The 23,759-nt window shown below is 39.6% G+C and overlaps 1 protein-coding gene across 2 annotated transcripts in view; it reads left to right on the top strand.

The window, feature by feature from the left end:
* Positions 1–498: 498 nt before the first annotated feature.
* The window catches only part of STK24 (serine/threonine kinase 24), a 152,254-nt gene continuing 128,993 nt past the window's right edge, over positions 499–23,759 (top strand). Inside the window, exon 1 of one of the 2 annotated variants that reach the window (XM_069064155.1) lies at positions 499–628. In XM_069064155.1, coding sequence (XP_068920256.1) covers positions 587–628 — 42 coding nt within the window. In that variant the 5' untranslated portion in view covers positions 499–586. Of the gene's footprint in view, positions 629–1,146; positions 1,195–23,759 lie in introns of those variants that run through there. The other variant, XM_069064156.1, reaches the window with a different exon arrangement.

Below are 23,759 nucleotides of genomic sequence, written 5' to 3'. Positions count from 1 at the left end.
CGAGGGCTCCTCCCCTCCCAGGAGCCCGCCCCCGCCCGAGGCCCCGGAAGGTGCGGAGCTCTCGCGGCTGCGGACTCGGGTTGCCGGGGCCGGCTGTCTGTCGGAGGCCGCCTCCTTCTCCCGGAAACACCGGGAGGGGGGGATCCCACACCCCGGGGCCGGCCGGGGGGAGGAGGAGGGGGCGGAGGCTGGGGCGGGGGCGGGGGCTGCTGCCCTGGGCGGGGCGGACACGGCTCCTGGCTGGGTGTGCGTGGGGAGTCGCCGAACGTCCCGCGGCCGCCCCGGAGAGCCCGGAAGGAGCCGCCGCCGCCGCCGCCGCCTCTGCCAGCCCAGGAGGAGGAGGAAGAAGAGGAGGAGGAGGAGACGTTGCTGCCCAACTGTCGTGCATGGAGACTGCGCGGCTCGCGGCGAGCCGCTGATCCCCGAGCCCCCGCCGCCCCGGCCGGGACGAGCGTGGGGGGTGCCGGGCTGGGCAGGCCGCCGCTGCCGCCCGACCGGCTCCTCTTCCCATCCGCCTGCCGCCGCCGCCGCCGCCGCGGGGAAGGGACTCGGCCCGGCCTGGCCCGTCCGGAGCGGCGGCGCAGCCATGGCTCACTCGCCCGTGCAGCCGGGCCTGCCCGGGATGCAGGTGAGAACCGCCGCAGCCGCCACGGGAGTGTTAGTGTGAATTGTATAGTGAGTGTGAGTGAATGAGCGAGTGTGCATGAATGTGTGGATGTGAGTGTGAAAAGGGATAGTGAGTGTGTGAGTTTGTGTGTAAGTTGTGGGGGAGGAAGGGGGAGCACGCCCCAGAACTTCTCCGGTAAACACTGCCTCCCCCCCAGCTTTCCCCGGCTGGGCGGAGGGGCACGGGGGAGGGCGAGGTCTCGTGGGCTCCGTGCACCCGGACACGCTATCTGCTGGAGGGAGGGAGGAGGAGGAGGAGGAAGTGGAGGAGGAGAAGAGGGTCCTCCTGACCTTCCCGCTGCGGGTGGGGGTGGGGTGGGGGGCTGTGGACGTGAACTTGGTCCTAGCCTCCTGGGAGGACTCCGGGGTTTGTTGGGGGGGAGGAGAAGTGCTCGCTCTCCTCCGCAAAGGCTTCCCTCCCCTTCTCCCCAAGTTCCTCTCCCCCCTGTGGCCCTCCACGTCCAGTTGGGCTGTGGGGAGAAGCGATGTCAAGAAATGCCCGTGAAGGTTTACTGTGGGTCTCGAGGTGTAAGCGCTACTGGCCCCCCGGATTGTAGTGGGAAACGAGGGTGGACGTCGGAGAAAGCCCCTTGGGGCTACCCCCCCCCCCCCCCGACAGCTGGGCGGGAGGGCGGGCGGGCGGGCTGCGTACTTGGGAGGGGGGGAGCAGAAAGGAGAGCAGGTCCGGACTCGTCGGAGCTGCTGGAGCCTGCCCGCGGCGGGCCCTGGCCTGGGGAGGGTGGTGAGGGCTTTGTGAGCGAGCTTTGAGTTCTCGTCCTGCCCGAGGATCAGACGGCGGGGACCTTGCTCTGGCACTTGGTGCTGAGGCCGGGGGAGGTGGTGACCCCGGGAGAAATCCCCTTTGAAAGGCCGCGTAGAGAAGGCGGTTCTTGCGGTGGGTGCAGTCTCCCTCCTGCTCTCGTCCTGCCTTCAGATTCTCCGCCACAAATGCCAGGATACCGTCTGTTTTTTAAGTTTGACTTCCTGTTTTCTTGGGGTATATACCCAGTGAACTTTTCTGTTGACACTTTCCAGCATCTTGACCAAAAACTACGTTTTTTTGGAGCAATTTTTATTCAGTTGTGAAACTTTTTTGTCCATTTGACATACAGGGTTTTCCAAAAGTTTTAGTGTAGTTTCATACTGTACCAAGACTTTTGGGACACCCTTTATAAATAGTCTCCTCATAAGTTTATGCTATTTTAAAATGAATAAATAGCTTCAGAATTACTAGGGTGTAAAAGCCCCATCGCCACTCCCCACATACAGACACAGAACACCTTTGTTTTCACGTTTGATACTTTTACTAAAACACTAAATCAGAGTGATATATACATGGTGTATTTATTTTTTCTTAAAGTTAACCAATATGGCATTACATATTTACATAAATAATCTTGGTGACCAGTCTCTAGAACTTCATCCCTGTTTCTAAGCAATTTGAAGACTTCTAGCCAATAATCTTTCTTCTGGCCAGAGAACAACCCTATGGCACTTTGTACCTTTCTTATAGGCTTAACATTCTCTCTTATGCTTTAGTTATTTGTGTAATGCACTTATCCTTCTTCTTACATTGTGAGTTCCTTATGGGAAGGTGCGAGGCCTTACTTTTAGGTCAGGAGGATGTCAACTTGTTTTAAAAAATATTTTGAGAACTATCTTAATATAATTTATTTCCTTTGTAATTCTGTTGTTAGGTTTTTTGATTTTTTTTTTTTGCATTTAAAAACATTTTTGCGAGAAAGTGTCTTTAGATTGTACTGCATTGCCAAAAGGCCCCAAAAAGTTTAGAACTTCTTTTGGTAGAGGAAAGAGGCTTGACTTTGTGGTTGGTAAATCTTAATTTAAACACTTAATAGCTGAGTAGGTCCCTTAAATTCTCTGGGCCTCTGTTTCCTTATCTGTCAAATCAGAATAATAATGATTTTTACTATTTATTTCTCTTGGTACTTTTAAGAAAAACACTTTGTAAACGTTAAGGTGTATAACTGCCACTTATTTCTGCCATCATTTGTAAGAACTGTGGCTTGCATATTAAGGTATAGAGTAAATATTTGTTGAATTGTGACTATACCATTTTCCAAAGTTTTAGGTTGTTTTTATTTTTTAAAGGAAATTAAAATCCTGAAGCAGTGTTCATAAGAGATGCTTTCATTTTGGGTATTTCGAATTTTTATAAGCTTGTATGTGCTGTTGAAGGTTGATGACAGCTGTATATTAGTTGTGTTTTAGCTATGTGCTTTTAGAAATAAAAATGAAGGTCACCACCATGGATGTTGTGAAACAGACTTTGAAATTTTGATTCAATGAAATAAAATAATTATGCTGTTGCAACTAAACAAATAATTAAAAGTGGATTATTTTTAAAATGTTGGTAAAACTTCTTGTGAAAAAAGAAATTAGTTCTTGTGTCTTGGTTTGGGTCGAAGCTCTTTCTTTGGTTTAATTTTGAAAAGTGGCATTGAATGTTACCTAACCAGTGAAACAGGAATGACCTCTTGTAATAAAATTGATCAGGAGGCATTTCATGTTGACTGGTTTCCCTATGGCAGTGGCAGATACCAGATCATCTCGGAACCAATTTTCTCAGATACTTAAGAATTAGTAAGTGGTAAAAGTGGCCCATTTATATATTAAGTGCTAGATATTAGGGTTTTGTTTGCACAAAGTGGATTGTAATAGGAAATAACTTCTTGGAGACTTGTATACATTGGGGCTCCTTAGTATAAAATTGTAGGAATCATTTGGGTATCCTGTTTCAGCAGCTGCTGAAGAGGAATACCATCGGTTAAATATTTTTTTTTAAACAAGGAAAAAATTCTTCCATAAGAATAAACAAATATACTTGGTAATTATATAGTGAAAAAATTTGTTTTGGGCTTGTGGGGAAAAAAAAGACATGAAAAAATGTCTTGACAGGAAAATTATCCAAATTTTGCCGTGTTCCTGGTGACTTTAGGATTGCCAATGTGATCTGAAGGCATCATCTGTGTGCCTTAGTATTTGTTTATACTTCTTACTCTGTTTGGGAAGAAAATGTTTTCCCTTCATAGTTGGCCCCTCTAGCTTTCCACCATCACCTTTTGTCCCCAATTGAAACAGCAACTCCTTAAAAGCTTCATTAAGGAGAGCTGATTTTTTTAATAGCCTGGGTATGTAGATGGTTAAATTAAAGGAGTAGCTGGCCACTTGGCATTGCGCTTGCTAGTCTGTAATCATCTGTACTACCTATGACACCTCTCCTCTTCCCCCCATCTCTTACCTCTGACTAGACTTTGGGTGTGAAGTTTTGGTGTAAACTATAGATAGATGGAAGGGTAGGTTATTCTTAATTTCATTTTGGTCCAGAATTACCCATGGTCTAAACCTGAAACGTGAAAAGTATGCAGTACTAAATACTCCCTTCAATTTATTTGCAACACATCTCTGCAATATTTCTTCTAAAAATTCAGTTACAGTATTAAGTATCTACTATGATCATTGTACTGTGGGATAAAATGATAGAGGGAAGGGATATAACTTTCTTTTAGATTGTAAACTCTTTGAGGGTTAGAGCCAAGTACACAAAGAACTAAGTATAGCTGTACCATCCTATGTCACAGCTATGAGCTGTACTTTATTACAGTTATATAGGCTGTGATAAAAATGCTTAGGTCAGAAGAGAGATTCTGGGAATTCCTACTTCTTTCTAGCTGAGGAAATCCATAAGAGCTTCTTGAAGGAAGTGGCATCTGAGCTAGATCTTAAGGAAGAGAGAGGCAGACATAAGTAAATGAACCATTGTAGGAATAGGAGATGGATGCAGGTTCTATTCTGTTAAGCTAGCCTTTGTAAATACAAAGGTTGGAGAGTCAAGAATGCTATGGGAGAACAGCCAGTAATCCAGTTTGGCCAGAACACCGAACGCATTAAGGTCAATGATGTGAAAAAGTGTAGAGTAGTAGAAAAGAGTCCTAAAATTGGAATCAGAAAACCTATGTCACTTGGACATTTAGTAGCTTTGTAATCATGAAAAAATCACTGTCTCTCTCAGCTTTGGTTTTCTCATTGTAAAGCGGATCCAGTGAGCTGAGGTACAGAAGAGCATTGTAAACTGTAAAGCTCTTTATAGATAGAAGCTGGCATTATTAAGTAATGCTAAAAGAGCGAGGTAGGTTGCATGTTAGTGTAAGGAGTGTGAGTATAGTTAATGAGGAGACATGGAAGGCTTTGAGTCAGGGGAGTGGGGAGGATGATTCTGGCCTTGGAATTGTGAAGATTATTTTGACAGCAGCAGAGTGAATGGTGGGATTTGGAGAGGGGAGACTCCCAACTGTTGAAAGGCTGCTCCATTAGTCCAGGTGAGAAGTATTGAGTGCCTGGCTCAACTTGGTGTTCAGAGTGAATAGGATGTAGATGTAAAAAAAGCCAAACGTTGCAGAAGCAGAATCAGATAAGGACTTAGCAGTTTAGTTCAGCCATACCTACTGTGGGATACAAAGATAAAAATGAAGTAGTTTCTACCCTTAAAGAACTTAGGTTCTATGGCAGTACAGCATGTACACAGTACCCCCACAATGAAGTAATACAGAGCAATTACAAGTGGTTGAGAACACTAGCACTTACTGGGTGGAGGGAGGGCCAGTAATAGTCCTTGAAATGTGGCACCCAAATTATGCTTTTTAGGAAGCTCGGGATTCTGAGAGATGCAGTCCAGTCCAGATACGGAGGACTGACAGCCGTGGAAAGCTGCAGAGGCACAGGCTAGACTATCGATGGGAGCAGGTCATTTGGAGTGGAATGGAGAGTAAGAGAAGGCAGATAACATGAAGGAAGAGTGGAAAGTTAGATAAAGACTATAGTGGAATATTTTAAATTCTGAATTGAAGATTTTGTATTTTATCCTAAAGCAGGGATTTTTAACCTTTTTTGTGTCACAGACACCTTTGGCAACTTGATGAAGCCTATGGACCCCTTCAGCATAATGTTTTAAAATGCCTACTACAAAATACTTAGGATTAGAAAGGACCCCAAAGATTAGTGAAAATCAAGATGGAAGCTTTTCCATTCCAATTAACAGATCCCTGGAATCTGTGTATGGACCCCAGGGTGAGAAGCCTTGTACTAGAGACAGAAGGTTGATACATGAAGATTCTTGTGTGGAGGAGTAATGTGTTGAGATTTTGTGTTTTAGGGGTGTCACTCAGCAAGCATTAAGTATCTGCTATATACCAGGCACTGGTGACAAATACAAAAGTAAGACAGCGCTTTCAAGGAGTTTTCATTCTACTGGGAGGATGTCGTTTTGGTAGCTAATTAGATATGGAAATGAAGCCACAGAGCTCCAGGAACTCCACCTAGGTGATAGGGAATATTGTTACCATCTGAGTAGGGAAGTTAGTAATAAGTGTAGGTCTAGAGGAGGAAGATGATAAAATTAGTTTGGGGCTAGTTAAGTTAACTTGAGAGCAGATCTGGAAGCAGAGAATCTGGGTTTGCATCCAAACTGCTAGTTACCACCTGTGTAATCTTGAGCAAGGTAGAATTGAAGTAGCCCAAAAGAAATGAGAGATGTGCAGATTTAGAGAATCCACCACAAATGTTCACATGGACTAGTTGTGCTCAACCTGTGGTCTGATCCGATACAGTTGGACACACTGTAAATTGACTCTAACATAGTGATTTCATTTTGGTCTTCTTTGAGAACAAAGGACAATAATAACCAGCCAACCATGTAATCTTGGGTGAGTCACTTCACTTCCTTTTTGTCCTCTCTTTCATCATCTGTAAAATGAGAAGGTTGGGCTAGATTCCTTTTAGCCCCAAATCCAAAAATGCCTGGAGAACATAGTGGAGATTCCCAGTAGGCAGGTGGAAATGCTTAACTGGAACTAAGGGGAAAAGTTTCAGTTTGAGATAGAGATTTGGAAGTCTTCTGGGTATTGAAAGCTGTTGAAAGCAACAATGGTGATGGCCAAGGGTAGATGTTTAAGGGATGGGAGATGGAGTAAGAGCCAGTGAAAGGAGACTGAAAAAGGATAATTAAGAGCAGAGTCATAGAAACCAAAAGAATAAAGATTATCAAAGAGGGGGTGGTCAACAAGGTCAATGCAGCAGAAAAGTTAAGGAGGACTAGTTAAGAAAAGTTAAGGAGGCCACTGGATTTGTTGGTTCAAAAACAAATGATTAGTGAATTTGCAAAGATGGTTTCACTGGAATGGTGAGAAGATCAGATTGCAAGGGGTTGAGGAGTAGATTCCTCATGAGTATAATAGCATTACAAGTCTAATAGTATAAACAAGTGCCCTTGAAGGTGCCAGTTGATTGGGAGAAGTGGGAGAGAAATGGTCTGTTCATCTAGATCTTTTTTTTTTTGTTACTTCTTTGACTCTTACCCCTATCTTTGTATTTTAGACATTTAATTATTTTTATTACTGGGTGTAGTGGGGAGAAAAGTTAAACTGAGAATTAGGAGATCTGAGTTCTAGTCCAATTTTACCAATGATTGACAATGTAAACTTGTCAAGACAGATCACCTGTCTTTAAAAAAATAGGGAGATTGGACTAGAAACCCCTCTCAAGATATTTTTAAGTATATAAAATAAAATACGTATGACTACAAAGGAGGCCAGCTATATTAAAATACAGTTAGCAAAATGTTTTAAGAAATAAAGTTTGGGGACCCTTGGTTTAGAACCACTGGACTAAATGATTTCTAAACAGTGACTTTGGTAAGTCCCTTAACCTCACAGAGCTCCAGTTTACTAATTTGTAAAGTAAAGGAACATGGATAGTATTGGTGATTTCATTGGCATAGCAAGTCTTAGATGATGGGACACCCTACCAATTAAGGTCAGCACCTTCTTTGCAAGTTATGGTCTTAGAAAGCTGGTTGGGATATTGAGAGGTTAAATGACTTCCATAGAATTGTATAGTGAGTTTGCTTCAGAGGCTGAACTTGAACCCAGGTCTTCCTGGTTTCCAGGCTAGCTTTTTATCCACTATATAGTGCTTTTTTTTATTTCATTGGGAATAATACTTATAGTACTGAATTTGCAGGGTTATTGTAAGAAGTGCTTTGGAAACATCAAGCTGCTGCATAAATATGGATTCTTATTATGACTAAAATTGCAAATAAGATTGGTCAAGAAATGACAAAATGAAATTAACACCAGTTGAGTTTTTCTTCTGTGCTTGTAATACAATAAAAAGTTTTTTTTTTTTAATGGAAGAATACTAGAAACATCTTAACTGGTAGTAACCCTAGAGAACAGAAGAATTTGTTTTCTTTTGGCAGTTAGAGATGTAAACTTGAGTTTTCCATGTTTTCCCTGATTGTGTAGAAAGTTAATTTGACAGACTTTGAAGTTGTTTCTGAGAAAAAATTGATATTATAGATAGAAAATGACCCTAAGTCAGTTTTGTTTAGTTTGCTAAGGTTGGTTTCTAACCTGCTTCCTAAAATTACTTTATGACATTCTGTGAATAGTAAGTAGCTAATGATGTGAAGCTGCCGTGTAGCAGATGCCATTTTGATACTGGGCCTCAGGTTGGAGCAGTCTTTCCTTCAGTATGGCAAATATTTGTCGAGTATCTCCTGAATATTCAAATACTGTATTGGACATTGGGGCAGGGAGAAAAGGAGGACCCAGAAGAGGACAGCGTACTGGCGATTCTCTTCTTCCTCGTGGTTGGGGAAAAAACATACTCTTTTTATCTGTTTATTTCAGGCATACTTGGAAGGCAGGCTAAGGTCCCACAGGACAGATGAGGTTTTCTGAGAGACGTCATTCTTCATTTAGAAAGTTTCTCCAATGCTAGAGTTCTGTGCTTGATAAGCCTGTGCCTTTTTATCTACAGGGAGCAGATCATTCTTGACTTCTTAATATATAGCATTTTGCATGCTTGAATACAAAATTACTGTCATAAAAAGTCTTCTATTCATTAAGTGGAGATAACTTTTGAACTGTGTCAAACTCCAGTATTATAGCTTAAATTCACTGTTATTGAACCATCCATGCTTCCTCCATCTCAGTTGTGCCATGGAATTTGTATGCAGATCTGAATATTCAGTGGTTGAGGAAGGAAGGAAAAAAATGCTTTCATAGTATCTCATCAGTGAGACTGAATGAGATTGGCTTCCTTATCTTAGCCTTATGTTGCTCCCCTGTTTCCATGGGGATAGGTTAACAAACAAGATAGTAGACCTTTGCTTGCTTCAAAAAGTAAAATAATTCCAGGTCTGTGGACTTGGAAAGTGCGTGATATGAGCCATCCTAGTGAACTATCACTTCCAAGGTAATGAAAGGGACTGGCCCTGTGATTTCTTTGACTTGGGGAATTTCCAAAGGAGGAAACTACCAATGTAGATCTTTGAGAGTTACCTTGAAGCACCAAGACGTTAAATGATTTTTAGAGGCAGAACTTGAACCTAGATCTTCCTTTATATCCACTATACCATGCTGACTTGTGTTAATAAGAGTACTGAGGGGGAAAAAAAAGAAACTTAACTCTTTCAGAATAAGAATATTCTCTTAACAAGTATGATCTTCTGTGGTCCAGTGGACTCCAGTGAATGAAAAGGGTTAAATGGAAAAGAGGAAGCTCTCAGGTCCAGCCTTAGTGTATGTTGTTATTCTATAGCCACATAACTCCCATATCGTATTTGGTTTATGGCTTTAAATGTCCACTATGGCTCATTTAAGTTTATAAAATATTACCTGAAATCCTGACCAAGGGAGCTGTTGTAATCAGAATATTGCTGTGCCTTGTCACAACTTCAGTTTCCTGGGACTTAGGGAAAAAAAAGCATCCGAGAAGGAAGGACTAATTCATTCACTAGTTTGTTCCTTCTGGCATTTTTTTATGTCTGAAGTTATCATTTTCATATTTCCCTATGTTTAATGTACTAATTGGTGGGGAAAGTGGCTTAAATTGTGATTTTGCTGTTAAACTGTTCTAAATGTCACTGAAAACATAACTTTTTTTCCTTCAAAATGATTGCCTTATTGTATTGAGGGAACTCTTAAATTTTCATTTACCAAATTTCGTGCTATTTTTCTTCAAGGGTTCACTCATGGTATGATCTCAGCAGCAATCACACATAGGGTAGGTCCTGTTTCCTTCAGGATCAATTTACACTCAGGAGAGAATCTCAAGAAAAAGAGATTGAGGACCAGTGGTATTCATTGAGGTAGGTTATTTTCAGGGCTATCATTTTAAAATCTTTTTGGATTTATTTCTGTTGATGTTGTTAGCCTTGTCACATAGTTAACATACTCCATGGCTTTTCAAATCCTGATGCTTGAGCAGATGGATTTGCCTTATTGAGTCATCTAGATCCATTGATTTTTACTCAAAATATTCTTGAGGATTTATCCCTGTCTCTATTTCTGCCATCATTCCTAGTGTAAGTCACCTGCTTCTGAATTGGTCTTCTTCATTCCAGTCTGTCCTTCATAAAATGTCAGAACAGTCTTTCATAACCACCATGGTGGTTACCACATTTCCTCTGCTCAAAAGTCCATGGTGGTTTCCTGCTACCTCTTCAAGTCAAATCTAAATCAAGTCTTCTTAACTCAGTTCTTCAGCTTCATCTTGCTTCTTTTAAGCCCCACTCTTCCCTTACCCAAAGCAAGGCCAGTTTTGAAGAAATACAGGATTTAAAGCTGGAGAAGGATCTTTGAGATCTTCTGATCCAGCTTCTTTATTTTACAGATGAGGAAAATGAGGCCCAGAGAGGGCTATTGACTTGTCCAGGATCATCTCTGCAACTTCTCCATACCTAGAATTCTCTTGGACTTTATGTATGCAAATTCATTTTCATCCCCTTCTCTAAGGCTCAGCTTCTGACTCATCACCTCAAAATGTAAAAATGACCCATCTTACTCTGTCTACTCCTTTAGGACCTTTTTTGTACATTTTGTGCTGTAATATCACTTGTGTTTGTTTTTTCTAGTTGCATTGATATGCACTTTGTTTTACCAATTAATTTGAAACCTCCAGGGCAGATTTTTCTCCTGTAGTTTTTACACGACAAGAAAAAAGAGAGATCTTTACATTAGCAGTGCTGTGGAGAGCATTCTTTAACTTAAATATGCTTTGTATTTACTTAGGGTCATAGATGATACAGCTGACAATCTCAGAGGTCATTCTGTCTAGCCCCCTTGTCTTATAGATGAGGAAACTGAGGCTTAGGGAAACTATGGGCGACCTGCCCAAGCCAAGGTTACACAAGGTAGTATCACAGTTGGTATTGAATGTGTACATGGTGTGTGGTTCTCCCTCTCTCTGCTTTACCTGTATAAGCTTCTTGAGTGGAGGGATTTTTCTGTTTTTGTTTTTTTTTTTTTCCCCAGTGAATAATATAGCACTTGTCACATAGACGATTTTGCTTAATACATACTGATTTGATGATTTATAAATTATAAACCCTTATAAACCCAGTAGTACTCTTCCCTTCCTCAGTGAATGAATGTCAGCTTCTCTGGCCATGAAGTCAGTGGCTCAATTCTCCTCTTGCTTGTGTTGATTTTTTGTCTTTGTAATCCTCGTCTAGATATTTTATATTTTTCCTCTTACTTAAGTTTCAGTATGAAATGAAAAAAACCAAAAAATATATGAATTCCTGATTTTGGGAAAAAGTGTCTCCATTTTTGATCAAAGGCCTTCAGTTCTATAGATGATTAATATTACTTTTAGCCCAGAGAGTGTATTAAATACTTTATACTACACAAAATTTTGTTGATTGGTTCCATTATTGGACTTTAACTCGAGCTATATATGTCAATCTGAATTCTGATGTTGTGCAGCTTTAATCTCTATGCATTTTTTCATTGGTTTTCTGGAAAATGTAACTTTTTAGGTGTTGGGTGTTCACCATAGTTCATCACCAACAAAGAGAGAAATTTTATGTTTTGGTTGCTTTTTAAATTCTTGGAAAACCAAGTTTCTCTTTAGTAGACATAGAGGTTGAGGGGCTAAATTGGATCAGGAAAACCAGCTATAAGACATTCCATTTGTTCCGTTTTCCCCCTCATCGATGAAAATCTCTGAATCTTTGTTTTAGGGTAAGTCAGATTGTTTTCTTAAAAAAAAAAAGTAGCATATATGAAGTCCAGTCAAGCTTTGTGGCCTGTTTCTAAGACCGTTTCTGTTTATCTCTGAAGTTGTAGCTGAGCTCTAGTGAACTCATACTGGCACTCTTAGTGCAGCTCCGAGAGAATAGCCACATTGACCTGCACCCTTGAGCTTCCTGCCAGTGTGGGACTTTGGATAACAGGAGATGGTGTTCTGTTCTCTAAAAGAGAACTTTTAAAAAATCTTGAGAATTTTGAAAACATAGTGGCCCTGAGCTGGATGAGAAGAGACCTGGATTCTAATTTGGTCTCTAATGCTAGTTGGCTGAGTGACCTTGGGCAAGTCACTGAGGCTCTGTTTCCTTATCCTTTAAAGGAAGAAGTTGTGCTGAACTAGGTGGTTAACTCTGTTCCCTCCTTCCCTTAAAGTCTAACATCTGGTCATCCTGTAAGTTGGTTTAACTTACCAAGTTTTTTCATCGATAAAATAATATGTAGGGCAGTCTAAAGTAACTTAGACTGAAGAACCCTTTTTCTCATTGAGCACATTTGAATCCTGGCACAGTGTTTGGTATACAATCCCTGTGCTCCATCCCCAGCTGCTGTTGCTTCCTTCCAGCTTGTATTGTAAAAATATATAATTATCTTGTATTTTACTATGTATAGACTTACATGTATGTGTACATATTATTTTCCCTGATAGAAAGTAAGCTCCTTGGGAATAGGAATTTTAACTTTTTACTTTGCATTCCCAACCTCTAGCTCAGTTCCTGACATATAGTAAACATTTAATAAATGCTTATTGATTGATCTATAGATGCTGTTAAGATAAAATGAGTTAATATATGTAAAACACTTTGCTAACCTTAAAGTGCTCTAAACATGTTAGCTCCTTCTCTCCCTCCTGTACTCATTCCCCTCTTACTTGCTGCTTCTCCCCTTTTTTCTTTTTCTCCCTCCCTCCAATGTAGTTATCTCTGTTTTTGCAAACGAAGAAACTGAGACTGAGAGGGAGTAATTGCTTGTGCTTATGCAGCTCGTGTCACCAGTCTGGTGCTACTTCAAGTAGAAGTAACACTGAGCTTGGAATGAGGTTTAAGGCTTACTTCTGCATCCTAATGTTAGAGTCCAAAGGAGAGACCTTGGCAGTCATTCACTTGATGAGGAAACTAAGGCCCACTGGCTTCATGACCCTTGGACAAGTCATTTCATCTCTAGGTGTTTGTTTCCTTTCATGAAAAAAAAATGGAAATAATAATATGCACCACCTACTTCAAGGGTTTATTTTGAAGGGAGTACTTTTGCAACCTTAAGAGTGCTATCTATATACACGTGAGCTTAGCATTTATCAAGCAGATATTATGTCAGACTCTGTGTTAGATGCTGGCAATACGAAGACAAAGATGAAACAATCCTTTCCCTCAAGGAACTTACATTATATTGTAATTTTTGTCATTGAATTGTAGTATTGCTGCTATTCTTTTACAGACAGGAAAATTGAGGAGAGGAGAAATTAATTTTCAGAAGGCAATAGAGTGAATGGATTTTTGTAAGTTGTTGCTTCTATGATAAATTAAACTTGGGGGTGGGACTGGGTACTTGATTTAGTTAAGTATTCTTCAGAGAGTGAAGAGGAAGAAAATTGTTTATTGGAAACATAATTTTTAAAAATGTCAAGCACTTTTGAGGCTTAATTAATGTTTGAAACCCTTTGATATCTTAAGATGAAAGTTACCATATAAATATAAGATGCTAACTTGTTATTATCTGATATATTTATGTGTACTTGGGAATATTAATATTTTGTGCTTTATTTTCTTGAGTACTAATGTTTTAATTTGATACACAACTATGCAAAAGGAAGCAGAGGTCTTTCATGTGACAGAAGAAAGGGGTAGTTCCCAGCTTACTCACAGGTATTTTGTAAGTTGAAAGTTCATTCTTTGGAGCTTGGAACATACTGTACCATTGAAACAATGCTATAAATGGAGGTTAGTGTATAAGGTTTTGTTCAACTTTTAAGTGTTACATAAATGAAAGTAGTTCTCATTACTTAATATTTAGCTTATGACGTAGCTAGATTTCTCTCCTCAAACCGTGCTTTGATGTCTTCCTTGGAGATGACCTTGGGTTTTTTGAAAGTTGCGCCAGTAGATTGAAAACTCTAGCAGTCCCTAAGAAGCTTGAATGGCTTCAAAGATGACCATCTTGATGGACAGTGGGTCTGCTGTTTGAGGACTAGAACTTAGAGGCTCGTCAATATGTAGGCCATAGCCATTTTTGAAGAACATCTATTAAGTCTTGGAGGAGTGGCATATACATTGATGAATTTACATCCCTGAAGTTTAAAATGTAAGGTGCTGAATTATAGCACCAAATTTGGGAGTTAGGAATATGCAAAAAAAAAAAAAAGAGATAGCCTTCTTTCTGGTGAAGGTTCAGCCCTGGATAGAATTTCAAAGTACATAGACTTTGTCTTTGGTACTCTCTCCTCTCTTCCTTCTTGTACCTTTTCTCATCTTCCAGCTCATTGTTTTTCCTAGCTTACAGTGCCCTAGGTGCTTTACTGCTGCATCATAACTTGGGAAGGTGGTTTTGATTTGTGATAGGCACAAGAAGTGGAATATGGAGCAAAGCTGAGTCAGAGTAGACTTGCCTTATATTCCCTAAAATGGCTGCTGTAGGGGCTCTGTCTTGGGTTGGGCCCTTGGAGAAGCAGGCAAGGGAAATGCTAAGACTTGGCATGTAGGGGAGTGACACACCCTGTTGTGGGCATTCCACAGCTTGGATGATGCAACCAGGAACACTTTTAATGAACTCTGGGTGTCCTGGCACTCACCAAATGGAATAGTGGGAAGTTGGATCAGGCCTTCAAAGACAGTAGTATTGAAGTTAAGGCCAAAGAAATATTTTAAGGAAGACAAAAACGTAGAAGAGTCAGAGTGGGTTTTTTGAATATAAGATTTTTAGTTCATAGGATATTTCTTAAGACTTTTTTTCTTTAAAATGCTAGTTTTCTGTGGAGAAGGAAATTGTGAAATTTATGTAATTGGGAATTTTTTTTCTGTCAGAGACATTGGTATGGAGTAGTCAACATTTGGCATCCAAACATTAGGAATTGTATAGCTTCTCTGTTTACAAAGTAAATAATAACTTCTTTATAATGCTAGCTTGACATAAAGAATTATTTAGTAATTAGATGGAAAGATCTATTTGGAAATTGAGCCTTATTCCATGTATAGAACAGTAAGCATTAAAAAAAAATCTTGGGGATTTTGAGTTAATGAAGACAGTAATGGATGTGGAAAGTTTTGTTCTCAGCTTTGATACTTACTGTCCGTCCCTGACTGGATGGCTTCACCTTCTTGGGGCATCATTTTTTTTTCCTCAAAATTTTATTTTAAACTCAAACGTCAGAACACAAAGAGTAGAGAAAAGAAACAAAAACATATCATAAAATTAAATATTGGAACTTAAATACAAAGTTAGAAAAATAAAGCATGTGTGCATGGCAGAGCATAAGAGAGGATTCGAAATATGTAATAAATTTTCATTTCATGAAAGCCTATATGATAAATATTACTCGTGTTGAGAATTGTCCATCTTCTCTGTGCACCTTTGTGAGTTTTGTTCTCTGCTGTGCACTTTTTTACTTTGTTCTTTTTTTTCCTCCCCACTATTTCCCCCAATAAAGTTTAGATATGTTTCTCCATAGCTATAGATATATACATACACACACACACATATATATATATATACATATATAGACATATACTTTCCCAAACCTATTTTACTCTCCTGATCTTTGTTTTTATATGTCTGCCTATGTCTTGTTTCCTCTTGCTTCTGCCTCCCCTACTTTACTTTTACCCACTACCTTGCCCTCCTATGACTTGGCTACCCCCCCCCCCCCAAGGATTCCTCCACTATCCTCCCTTTCCTGTAAATTTACACACCCTTCTATACCCCTATTTACCTATTCCCTCACCCTCCCCTCTATAAATCCCTCTCTTGTCCTCTCCCTCCTCCCTATGCCCTTTTTTTTTCCTTTTGAATTTAGAAGACTTCTATACTTTTTTTTTTTTTTAAAGCAATTGGGGTTAAGTAACTTGCTCAAGGTTACATGGCCAGGTGTTTCTGGGTGGGTGCTAAGTGTCTGAGCCTAGATTCAATCTCAGGTCATCCCGACTCTGAGACCAGTGCTCTTACTCGCTGTGCTACCTGGTGGACCTGACTTCTATACTCTTAAATATACACACACACACACACACACACACACACACATATACACATATATATACACATTGTTATATTAGGGCATCAGTTTTTTTTTTAACTTAAAAAAATGCTTTATTAACTTCTGATTTACATCATTTGTTTCCGCCAGATTTTGAGTTACAAATTTTCACCCCGCTTTTCCCCCGCCTACTGCCCCAAAATAGCAGTCCCACAGGGTATCCCCTCCTCCAAACTGCTCTCTCCCATATTTTCTCCCATACCCCTTTCGACTTTTCCAGTGGATCTCTATCCCTCAGTGCCTGTATATCTTATTTCCCAATTACATGTAAGATGGTATTAATAATAGTGTATATATACACACACATACATATATGTACATATATATATTTGAATATTTGATTTTAAAACTTTCAATTCCAGATTCATTCCCTTCCTTCCCCGTCACCCACCTGCACTGTGAAGATAAGCAGTTCAGTATATGTTGTACATGTGTGGCTAATGCAAAACAACAACATAGTAGATATATTGTAAAGGACTGACTACACTTCCATCCCTCCCATCCCACCTCCCACCCGCTCCACTCTCCATCTGATCCTGTCCCTTTCAAAAGTGGGTGCTTCCAACTTCTCTCCCCCCCCAGCCTGCCCTCTATTCCATCATCCCCCCTCTCATCCCCTTCCCCCCCTATTCTCCTGGAGGGTGAGATGCCCTATTTAGTGTGTATTTCATTCCCTCCTCAAGCCAGATTCAATGGGAATAAGGTTGACCCATTCCCTTTTGCCTTCCTATTCTTCCCCTCCATTGTAACCATTTTCCCTTGCCTCTTCTTTGAGGCACGAGGTATGAGATAGTTTACACCAATCTGTCTCTCCCCATCTCCTCTCATTATATTCCTCTCACCTCTTAATTTCACCTTTTAAGTATCAGATCCCTTCCTGTTAAATTGGTCCTGTGCCCTCTATGTATACCTGTAAACATATATACACATATTCACATATGTATTCATATGCCCATATACCCTCATATATAGACACATATATATTTCTAATCCCTTCAACTACTGAGAAAAGTTTCATAAGTTACAATTATTGTTTTTCCATGTAGGAATGTTAATAGTTCAACTTTGATAAGTTCCTTATGATTTCTTTTCCCTGTTTACCTTCTCATGCTTCTCTTGCTTCTTGTATCTGAATGTCAAATTTTCTATTCAACTCTGGTTTTTTTAGCAAGAATGCTTGAAAGTCCTCTATTCCACTGAATGACTATATTTTCCCCTGAGAGGGCATCAGTTTTAATCACCTATAAATTAAATTAGGGTAAGATATCCCTACCTACTTCACCAAGGTTTGTGTAAGCAAAGTACTTCGAAGACTTCTAGGTGCTATTTAAATGTAAGTTATTATTGCTAAGGAGGTGGCTACTTCTGGCAGCCCACCATGAAAAGGCAGCAATTGGACAATTTTGTTCAAGTCTTCTTTTTGCTTGTCTCATTTGGAGCAGGTTTTTGAGCCTGATAAACTATACAACTTCTGAGATCTTGGAGAGTATTTATGGACTGACTTTGCTGAACCTTTAACATATCCTTCATTTCTTTAAAAAAAAAAAAATATCTGTTTTATATAACCTACATTACCCCATTTTCCTACTCCCCTGAGAACTATTCCTTATAACAAACAATGGAGAAGAAAAAGACCATTCAACAAAACTAATCACTGTACATCAACAAATCTGATATCGTCTGCTTCATTTTGTGCTCATTTCTCCCCTGCTCCCAAAAGAAGAAAGGGAGGTACATTTTAATGTTTCTTCCTTGGGACTTGTCATGGCTGCAATTTTGGCGCATCCAGTTCCATAGACATTCTTGTTCTTCCAGTTGTTGTCACTTTTGCATATATTGTTTCCCTGCTTCTACTTCATTTTGTATCAGTTCATATATATATTTCCCATACTTCTATATTCTTCATTTCCTACAGTCCTGTAATAGTCCATTGTATTCTGGTACCTCAAAACATTTATTGAGCAACTTAAAGGAGCCATTCTTCAGTTGATAAAATGGTCAGAGGATATGAACAGGCAGTTTTCAGACAGAGAACTCAAAGCTTTCAATAGTAATATAAAAAAGTGCTCTAAATCACTAAAAACAGAAATGTGTATCATAAACTCAATTGTCTTCCTAAATCTTATTCATCTGTCAAATGCAATTTGTAAGACTATGAGGTTACTTCTAGCTTTATATCTCTGCTCCTTTAAATATGATATTTGGTTTACTTTTGACCATAGATCTGGTATATGATGAAATTCAGATTATAAATTCCTTATTTTATGAACCTTCTCTAATAATAAGAGATGATGAAGTAGAAATGATGAAGTAAAAATCAAAGACACCAAATAAAAGGATAAAGGTGAGGTAGGTCCTTCAAGGGGTCAGTAATTGATGTTTTTACTTCTGTGATAAACTGTTATTCACTTCTCAGTGATCACTTGAAAAGTATTTTTGAAGTTTCTCTTTGTCATTTTATTGGGTATTAGAAAACATAGCCCTTGGGACTTGAGGCTCTGACCATTGGACCAGAAAAAGTGGCTTACATGGAATACTGTCTGCAGTGAAGAAGGAGATGGTTGGTACCCAATATAAGAGGTTTTATAATAGAGGGAAGAGGGTCTTCATTTTTATGCTTATGAGAGAGAGAGAGAGAGAGAAAACACGAACACAGGAGCACTCAAGTAGTACAGAGATGCTGGTGCCGCTTGTCCTGAAGAAGAAACAAGTTCCTAGTGATATCAATCTGTACTTTGACCTTCATTTCCAGGAAAAATAGAAGATTTATTTTAGAGATGTTTGACTGGAGTAATAATGAGTTTCTCATCAGTAAATAGAGAAACACTTGCTTTGGCATTTTGTTGAAACATAAAAGTTGGTGTTCTGCTTTGTGGTATGACTGCATTAGGTAACTTGGTTGGTAAGAAAGTTGGGCTAATGAAATAAGTTTTGGCGTTGATCCTTGTATAGGATAATTAGCTTTTTTTATTAATTTTAAGGAGTCACTGATAGTTTTTGTTTTTACAATCACATTATGGACAGTTTGTCTTGAACAAAGATACTTTGTATCTCAGGATGTCTTCTGAATCCATTGGTCATAAGGAGATAGGGCAATTTTTCCCCCGGGAGGCACAAATGTAACTATTTGGAAGGAAAAAAACTGCTTGGAACTTGCATCTTGCATCATTATTTTATGACAAATGTGGATTGGAAAGAATGGAAAAACCTTTATTAAGCATTTTTGTGCCTGGGACTGGACTAAGCCCTAGGGATAAAAATGCAAGGAAGGAGGATAGTGCCTGTCCTCAAAGAACTCACTTTCTAATATGTAGGAAGAGGTGATCAGGGAGGAGTGCTTTGGTGTACTGGTAGGTGGATTTTTGTTCTTAGAGCTGTGGAAGGAAGAGAAGGAAGAAGGTATAGGTGTGGTGGCCTGGACTGAAGTTGGCGATGAGTAAGGAGGTGACAAATCTGAACTAAGCTACATGGAGCCAGTTTGGATTCCTGGGTTGGAGGTGGAGGCTGGAATGGAAGAGTAGGGTCACAGAGATGATTGGTGAATTGAATGCTATTATATTTAGAAAATTACATTTGAAAATTTTGCTATGAATGTAAAGGAGGTGAGAGTGCTCAAGGAGTGGTTGTAATTACAAAGGTTTGCAGGACGGAATGTGTGTGTATGTATGTGCACGAGAGAGACAGTGAGGTGGGGGAAGAGAGAAGAGGGGAGGGACAGAATATGCATGTGTGTGATAGGGCAGTTTTTAGTAGAGAAAAACAAGCTTATCTCTTGAGCCTGTTTCAAACTGTTCTTGACATGTTCTGGAAATGAAAGAGAAAAATAAATTTGACTTTGAAGCTGGAGGTCACCACTTCTGCTTTTGTAGAAATGAAAATAGAAGGCCTATTATTGTTCATTGTTTTGTAGTATTTAGAGATTGGCAGCTGGAGTGCTTATCTTGGGTTTAGCTGACCAAAGAAAGGGGAGAACGAGGACTATCCTGGGTAGTGGTGGACATATCTCTGCCTTTGATAGAACTCTCTCATTCGTTGTCTAGTAGTAAGCAAGTAAACACTGAAGAAAGAAAGCATCATTCCCTCCCTAAGTAGGTGATCTTGTCCTTAAATGCAGTGGTCTTATTTCTGTCCTCAGCCTCCTTGAATTGGCTACAGTTTTTTACACTGTGTAATCTCCTTCTTCCTCTTCTTTATTCTCTTTCCTCGGGTTCCATGACACTCTTGGCTTCCTATCTTTTTCTAGGACTCCCTTGTTGATTCTTCAATCTCCTGCCCCTTAGGTGAAGGTGTTCTTGGCCTGCTATTTTTTTGTGCTATATATTCTTCCCTTGCTAATCTGGTTTGCTCCCATTGTCTCTTCCTTCCATGCAGATGAATCCCAAATCTTTGTCTCTGGGCTTTGACTTCTCTCCAGAATTTGTCTTCGTTTCCAACTGCCTTTGTTAATGTTTTTACTTGACTGATAGATTTCCCAATTGAGAATTCTCAAATTGGTACCTCAAACATATCATGTCTGTATTATCAGCCTAGTGTAATAGTTATTGACCACCTAAGGAGTCACCTTGGGAGCTGACTGAAAAATAATACACTAGGATCCTGATTACAAAGGAATTAAACAGTGAGAGGGAGGAGAGGAAGTAGAAGCAAGGAATTTGGTTCTGAGAGGGAGAAGAGATTTAAAATGATAATTGTTTGGGGGAATGTCAGTTATGTAAAGTTCTAATAACAACTGGGACTATTTGGGTATATTTTTAGCTACTAGGAAAGAATTGGTGGATAAAGAGAGGTTGAAGATTGGGGTTGAAGAAGAAAAGGAGAGGGGAGATAATATAATGGACAGGGGCAAGGGGGAGGGGAATGGTTTACAATCCTGGTAGAGGAGGAAAGGAACTCTTTGCATATGGTCTCCATCTTTCTCATTTAAGTAGGAATCAAAGTCTTCTCCTGAGAGGGAAGTGTAGTAGCTTGAGATGAAGAAAACTCTTGTAATGAACGAACAACCGTGTGTATGTATACACATATATATTAAAACATTTAGTAGAAAGAAGAGTTAGGCTCTTTAGTTAAGGGATTGAGGTCTCTGCATTCATGCTGCAATAAATATTATTAACAGAGATGACTGAGGCCAAAGGACACTGCTGGGGAGAAGGCACCCTGACTGCTTTTGCCAGTAAGTCCATTCTGAATGAGTTCACGCTTACCTTCTGAAATGTGAATCATAGTTTATTATCTTGAGCTCTGGCAACACTAACTGAACTGTTTAAAAGCCTTGAGTTCATCAGTTTTCTTTGCAGTAATTATCTTGCCACATCTTGTTCTTTCATTCCTGAAAGGGAACACATGTAATTAAACATGCTATCTTTTCATTGCAGTCAGAGCTGCTTAATTCTTAGAACTGTTTCACATATCATGTGTTATTTCTTTTCCCTTATTTCTTGTTCTCTTTAAGAAGACAAAGCTTTGGAAACCCAGCTGAATAGAATCAAAATACTAATCTGAGAGACTGTTGGACCATGTCCTTTTCATTTTGTTATATGCCTATGATCTCTTCAGGTACCTTTTTTTAAATCTTAAGGAATACTTTTAAAAATTCCTGATGTAAATGTAGGAGGAAATTAATTTTTGTTGGTGTTTCAAATTTGCATCAAGTTTTTTTTTAGGATTTATCCATGTCCTTCCTGTCTATCTTTTCTTATACAATAGGGGTGAGTCAATTTGATATGATTCAGGCTGCTTTTAATCTAGAGTATCAGAACCCTTGTCTTTTTTTTTTTTGGTACTGTCCGGATTTCTTAGTTAGGAATTAAAAACCAGTTGGTACAGACTTCATTGGATTATAGGTCATTGATACAAAAGTTTCCTTCGTTGGTCACATCTTATATATTTGAATCTTAAGTCTGTTTTCCCCTGTATTTATGGTTTGGGAAGGCTTCTTTGGTGATAATATGGGGATCTTTCTGTTGGTAGTTGCCATAGAATAATAGAATCTTAAAAATTAGACTGGACCATGGAGGTCGCCTAGTCCAACCAATGGCAGAATGGAAATACCCTCCGTTGTCTTCATGGACACCCTCCGTTGTCTTCATGGACTAAAGCTGTGGTCTCTCTGCCTTTGCATAGCACAGGCCGGGTGACCCATTCCTGGAATGCCCTCCTCCTCATCTCTGCCTCTTGGAGCTTCTAACTCTCTTCAAGGCTCTGCTGCAATGCTACCTTCTTCAAGAGACCTTTCTCAGTTTTCCTGTAGTTACCCCTGCCTCACCTCTCCCCACTTTGCATAAATCTGTATATATCATACTCATTTACCTGTGAACATGAGCTTTTGTTATTTGTACCCCCAGCACATAGGACAGTACCTGGCAAATTGGTCCTTGTTAATTGTAGGTGGAATGAGAATGATTAATTGAAGTTGGGGAGAGGTGAATTTGTCAGCTGCAGAGGTGTGTGTTGGGTATGGTGGAGTAGGATGTTTGTTATGAACACTTGTGCCAAAGTGGTTATGGTATTCATTATCCCCAGAGACTCTGGAACAGATTAATGAAGCTCAGCTGCTGCAATGGTTGATTCATAATTGAATTTCGAAGTGTGTGTGATCTTTTTTAGATTTATAGTTACTGCCTTTTAAAGTATGTCAGGTGCTAGTAAGCTGCTTTGAACAACTTGAAGATACATGTTTTGTTAAATGTAAAAATAAATACAATTCAGTAAACTTAAAGCACTGTGCCAAATGCTGTGTGTGTGGGAGGGGATAAAATAATAAAGCTCAATCCCTGCCTTTAATGTGTGTAGGTGGGGGAGAGAGGGGAAATGAAGCAGTTGTAAAAAGCAGACATAATAGAAGAGAGGCAATGTGTAGGGAGAGCTGGCCTCAAAGTCAGAAAGACCTCGGGTCAAGGCCTTCCTCAGGTCTCTTCTGGCTCTGTGGTCCTGGGCTAGTCCCTTCATCTCGAATTGACCTAGGCTAGTGGTCTCAAACTCAAATAGAAGTGGGGACCACTCATCTGTGCATAAGGATCCCTGGAGGCCACACACTGACTTACTTTTAAAATGCAACGTCTATGTTTTATTGTCTTTTTATTTGTTTTGTTAAGTATTGCCCAGTTATATTTTAATCTGGTTTGAGTGCTGCAGGTGTCATGGGGTGTTTCTAGGCAACTCCTTTAAATCTATGAATTGGCAGGGAAGGTTCTAACTTGCATTGGCAAAGGTAGTTTCTTCCTCTGGGATTCAAATTTAACTTTGTTTTTGTTTCTTTCATTTGAGTTTATTTTTTATATCAATTTAATGAGGAATCACATGTAAAAATTACCCGTTATGACATTGTGTTCTTGTTCTGCATAGTTGGTATCTACAAAGCTAGTGACTGCTCCCCCCCCCATTTGACACTTTAGTGTATAACTTTCATTGTTTTCAAACCGATTTTGAATTTAGACCCACAGATTTCAATTCAGTGAACATTTATTAATCTTTTGAGTTTGAGATAGCACACAAATAGCCATGTATAAAAGATATGTACAAAGTAAATGGAAAGCAGGCTGGAAGGGGATGGGGTTGGAGTCCTACAGAAGGTGGGCATTTAAGCAATTTAAGCAGTCTTTTAAGTTTTTGTTACATCAAGCCCAGAGCTTCCTCTTTATTATTTTTTCTCATTTGGTTTAATTCTCTCTAGAGCCAAGAATAATAAATATAATCCATATTTTACATAATAGTTTTTTGAATTTTGATGTTTGTCATCATGT

Source organism: Petaurus breviceps, unplaced genomic scaffold (genome assembly GCF_028583685.1).
Source record: "Petaurus breviceps papuanus isolate PSGF00001 unplaced genomic scaffold, PetGlider_PUasm1.0 90625, whole genome shotgun sequence".
NCBI lineage: Eukaryota > Metazoa > Chordata > Mammalia > Diprotodontia > Petauridae > Petaurus > Petaurus breviceps.
This window is presented reverse-complemented; position numbering and strand designations above follow the sequence as displayed.